This window comes from Benincasa hispida, chromosome 12 (assembly GCF_027475165.1).
Source record: "Benincasa hispida cultivar pf3 chromosome 12, pf3_genome.v1.1, whole genome shotgun sequence".
In the NCBI taxonomy this organism is placed as follows: domain Eukaryota; kingdom Viridiplantae; phylum Streptophyta; class Magnoliopsida; order Cucurbitales; family Cucurbitaceae; genus Benincasa; species Benincasa hispida.
In genome coordinates this window covers 21,456,194-21,460,766 of record NC_143489.1, presented here as the reverse complement: position 1 = coordinate 21,460,766, position 4,573 = coordinate 21,456,194, and the positions used below count along the sequence as shown (strand labels likewise).

At 29.9% G+C, this 4,573-nt stretch overlaps 1 protein-coding gene across 1 annotated transcript; it reads right to left on the bottom strand.

Annotated features, from left to right (window-relative positions):
• Window positions 1–1,822: 1,822 nt before the first annotated feature.
• Window positions 1,823–3,864, bottom strand: LOC120067953 (gibberellin 20 oxidase 1-like). Its single transcript, XM_039019602.2, has 3 exons — window positions 3,059–3,864; window positions 2,648–2,969; window positions 1,823–2,112 (listed from the first exon to the last, which is right to left on the bottom strand). Exons 1-3 carry the CDS (start codon window positions 3,580–3,582, stop codon window positions 1,852–1,854), a joined length of 1,107 nt encoding a protein of 368 aa, XP_038875530.1. The 5' UTR covers window positions 3,583–3,864; the 3' UTR covers window positions 1,823–1,851.
• Between the last annotated feature and the right edge of the window lie 709 nt (window positions 3,865–4,573).

Sequence of the window (4,573 nt, the reverse complement as noted above, 5' to 3'; positions counted from 1 at the left end):
ATCAATGTTTTCTTTGTTATCTATAAATAGTTTGACATTTTTTCTATCTGTAAAAATTTCCCTAAAAACAATCTATATCTTTTAATTTGGTGAGATAACTATTAGATGGTATATAATTAAATTTACCTCTACCCATTAACTTAAGCTTTTTGGTCAATTAATGATTTAAGAAGGTATCAAAGTAGGTGGTATAGGGAGGAGTTGTGTTCAAGCTCTTGCAATATTATTCCTTCCCAATTAATATTGATTTCCACTTATTATATCTTTTTCATATTTTAGGCCCACAAGTGAAGAGGAGTAATGATATATAATTAAATTTATTTTTATCCATTAACATAAGTTTTTGGGTCAATTGGTGATTTAGCATATCCCTGTAATTTGCTAAAATGTTGCTATGTGCAAATAATTGATACTGACTGATTAAAAAAAAATGGAAAGTACTCATGGGTAGCAAAGCTTATGGTAATACTAACAAATTTGTTATAAGAACAAATGGTTTACAAATATAACAATTTCTTACATTGTATACCATTTATTTATCAACTTTGTATATATCATTGATAAAATATACCACTAATATATGTCATGTATGTAATAAAACATATTATTCATAATACCTAATATAAAGAATGTCATTTGATATACATCAATTTAAGCATACCAAAAACATGCCATTTTTGGGTCATTTATAAAAGTATATTATTGATATTCCTAATATAAACTTTATCACTTAAATATAATCATTTATTATTTTTATATCATTGATAAAATATATCACTAATATACTTAAGACATTATTGATATACGTTTCATTAAAGACATGTTTGGAGTAATTTTGAAATTATTAAATACATTTAATGTTTAGTTTTTCATTTATAAATGCAATTTTCATATCACCAAAATTGATTTTTAAATCCTTAAGAACATGTTTGGAAGTGATTTTGAAGATTTTACACATTTTAGAATCACTCCCAATCATGTCCTAAAAAATTATTATTGATGTACCTATACAATTATTGGTTAGATTTATTTGTCAGGAAAAAAAAATCTTGGAAATGGCCATTTTCTTAATTTAATTAATACGTCGTCATTCTATTTTGGTAATTGTAATAGGTAGCATTTTTAAAAATAATAACCAACTATATAACAATATTTTAAACGAATTGTGAATATAGCAAAGTCTATCAACAATAGATTTCTATCGTTAATAGACTCTTATCAATTATCAACGATATGATTTATCACTGATAAACTATCTAAATTTTATCATGTTTGTAATTGTTTTTTTACATTACGTTATATTTACTAATATTTTGAGTATGATTGCTATATTTCAACCATCCCTTCTTTTTTAGTACAATAGAGATAAAGAGATTCAAACTAAAGACTTAATAGGTTGAGAAAAGAAAAATTAACTCAATACATAGAGGATGAAATTGAAGAAAGAATAGGGACCAAATTGAAAAGCGAAAAACTATCAGGGACTAAAACTATACACCGATAAACAGTTAGAAATATATTTTTTTTTAATGGAAGGGTTCATTTCACTAGAAGCTAAGAAGTTTACTTACTAAGATCCAAAATCACATTAAAAAAATATATATTTATATAGAATTAAAAAAAAAAAAAAAAAAAAAGAAAAAAACAAAAACAAAAGAAAAGCAACTGGCTTTTCCCCCAACTTTTCCCTTGTCTTTCCCATAGAGAGAAATAAAAAAAAAAAAAAGAGTCCGTTCGATTTTCCTCATCACCACAAGAAAAAAACCTCTCTTAGCATAAAGAAAGAGCCAGTAAGTACTAAATAAAGAAAGAAATAAGAAGGTGAATAATTAATTAATTTTGATTATTAATTTATGTTTGTTGTTGAAGAGAAGCTGAAAAAACTTCAAGTGTTTTCATATCAGCTCTATAATTGTTCTGTGTGAATTGGAGAAGCATGGACCATGTAAAATCTGGATATATTCGTGGGTTCTGAGTGTCCACCAACTCCTTTGGTGGCTTTACCACTTTATCATTTCTTGGACATAAAAAAAATGCTAACGATTTCCTTGTTGTCTCGCTGTTCACCACTGCTCTATGCAAGCAACTCTTGTATCTCCCATTTGATAGTGCCTGGAAAAACAACCATTATTAGTATTTCTTGTTTGGTCCCAAGAGTTCGAGTTCGAGTTCGTCTAAGGATATTATAAAACATCCATTTTATTGTTTATTAACTTTCTTACACCGTGGGTCCATAACTATGCAATTCTATTCTACGTTGAATACTATATATCAACTTATCAAGTCAAAGTATATAGGTATTTCAACTACAAAAAGTAGATTAATTTATTGATGTTTTTTCTTTTAATTGGTTACTAGTGATCTCTTGTTGACCATTTCTTATTAGGAAGAATCTAATCTTTTTGAAAAACAAATATGTCAAACTTTTAGTGGTGGTTAAAGATTAGTGCATGTTTGTGATTGATTTTGAAATTATTAAAATTATTTTTATCATGTTAAAAAAATACGAAAATGACTTAAATTAGGATAAAAAAAACATTTTTCAAATAATAATAAAAAAAAAGAGTAAGTTTTTAGGGGTAAAATTGGAAAATGAAAAGTTAAAGAAAAGGTGAGTATTTTAATGAGGGGGGTTTTGTTTGATTACCATGAAAGTGTCACCAATATTGACAACAAAAGCATCAAAGTTAGGGGCGATGAGTCTCCATTGGTTGTCGACAAAAACTTGTAAGCCACCAACTTGGTCTTGGTGAAGAATGGTCAAAGAAGTTGGGTCACAGTGAGGGCCAGTCCCTAAGGTCAGATGAGGCTTCTGGCATGGTGGATAAAAGTTCAATCTCATTATTGAATCATTATCTTTGAAGAAGTTCTTGAAATAATCTCCTTCTACTCCAAGGCTTTTCCCCAGTAGCTCCATTATTCCCAAAGATAGTCCACTCATTGCTTCACAATACTCCTGATAAACCCTACTGTTTAACCGGAAAAACTATTAAAAAAAGTACTTGAAAGGTCATTTCAATGGATGGAAGAAAATGGTAATTAGTAAAGAAAGAAGTACCCAAAGTTGGCAAATTGGTCACCGAGCTTGGTACGGAGGTAATGAAGAACATGATTATTCATGGACTCATCCGCGGAGAATCGAAAAGAAAGAGTTTCTTTCCATGGCAATTTGGAAGAGAAACGACCAGTAAAGCTACTAGCATAACCGCAGTGCTCACCAGCTTTCCTTTGAGCCCTTTGTTTTTCACTAAGTGGCAATTCAAAGAATTCGTTCATGTATTTGTGAGCTTCTGCTATCAATTTCGAGTCAACTCCATGGTTCACCACTAGAAAAAACCCATGTTTCTCACATGCCTCGCCGACATGTCGGACGGCTTCTTCAGCCGAATCTTTGTCGCCGGATAAAAATCCCGACAAGTCGATTAATGGGACTTCTAGCTCTGGACACCGCCCGCCTGGTTTCTCCTCGTCTGGCCATATGAATTGCTTCGGAATTTTATGTTGGTGTCGTAGAATCGACGCGTCGAACACTAATGGAACGTCGTTGTTATCGGCCTCTGCCATGGATGTTACTACATGCATGGTTAGAGAAAAGGAACTACAAGGAGGGTGACAAAAGAAAAACCATGGGGGGTTCTGAATTTATGTGTGAGCAAATATATTGGAATCTTTATAGGTAGCTCTCACTATGTATAAAAAGAAAAGAAAAAAAAAAGTTTATGATTTTACAAAACAAGGGGCTTTCTCATTTTCAAATTGCCAAATGGGTCTTCTCTCAATTGGAAAATTTAATTTCTTTTTAATTAATTAATTAAGTAGTTTTTTTTTTTTTTTTTTTTTTTCTTTCTTTTGGCAGTGACACCATTACATGGAGTGTGTGTCTCCTTTATAATATTGACAGGAAAGCGATTCCCAATGGAATTTTGGCATTTCATGGGTGATGAAATAATGTCCCCCCCTATCAATTCAAATCTCCCTTTTATTATTATTTTTTTACCCTCTCTTGTTTTACTTTTTGATTTATTATGTCATATATATATGTTATTAAATTAAGGTCACAATATACCTCATGAATCAAAACCCAACTTTGTACCAAAGTAACTTTTTGGTACCTAAACTCTTTGACCTCATTTTGCTATTTAATTAATTTTTTTAAATAAAAGAAAACGAAATTAATTTTGGTTGTCAATTCGTTTGGCCATTTTCAATCTAACTATATCTGAATTCGGAAGAGGTAACTATATAATAAAATTTACAATAATGTGAAAATGAATCAACTTATTTATAAATATAGCAAAATTTATTGTCTATCAACGATAGATATATCTATCAATGTCTATCAGTGTCTATCGTTGTCTACCACTGATAGATAGTGACATTTTACTATATTTGAAAATATTTCCAATAATTTTATCATTTAAACAATTATTCTAAAACTTACCGTAAATTATCCACTTAAGCTTTTGAGTTGATTGACAATTTAACGCATTGATATTAACTTGAATTGCTAGATTCTAACTACTTTGCCTATTTCGTATTATCCGTTTTGTAGTATAACATACATGAACATAGA

Excerpts from the sequence above, each read along its gene's own strand:
- LOC120067953 (XM_039019602.2), bottom strand. The coding sequence starts at position 3,582 with ATGCATGTAGTAACATCCATGGCAGAGGCCGATAACAACGACGTTCCA. Across the intron at positions 2,970-3,058 it reads GACCAATTTGCCAACTTTGG|TAGGGTTTATCAGGAGTATT; the intron begins GTACTTCTTTCT and ends CCGGTTAAACAG. Across the intron at positions 2,113-2,647 it reads ATATTGGTGACACTTTCATG|GCACTATCAAATGGGAGATA; the intron begins GTAATCAAACAA and ends TTGTTTTTCCAG.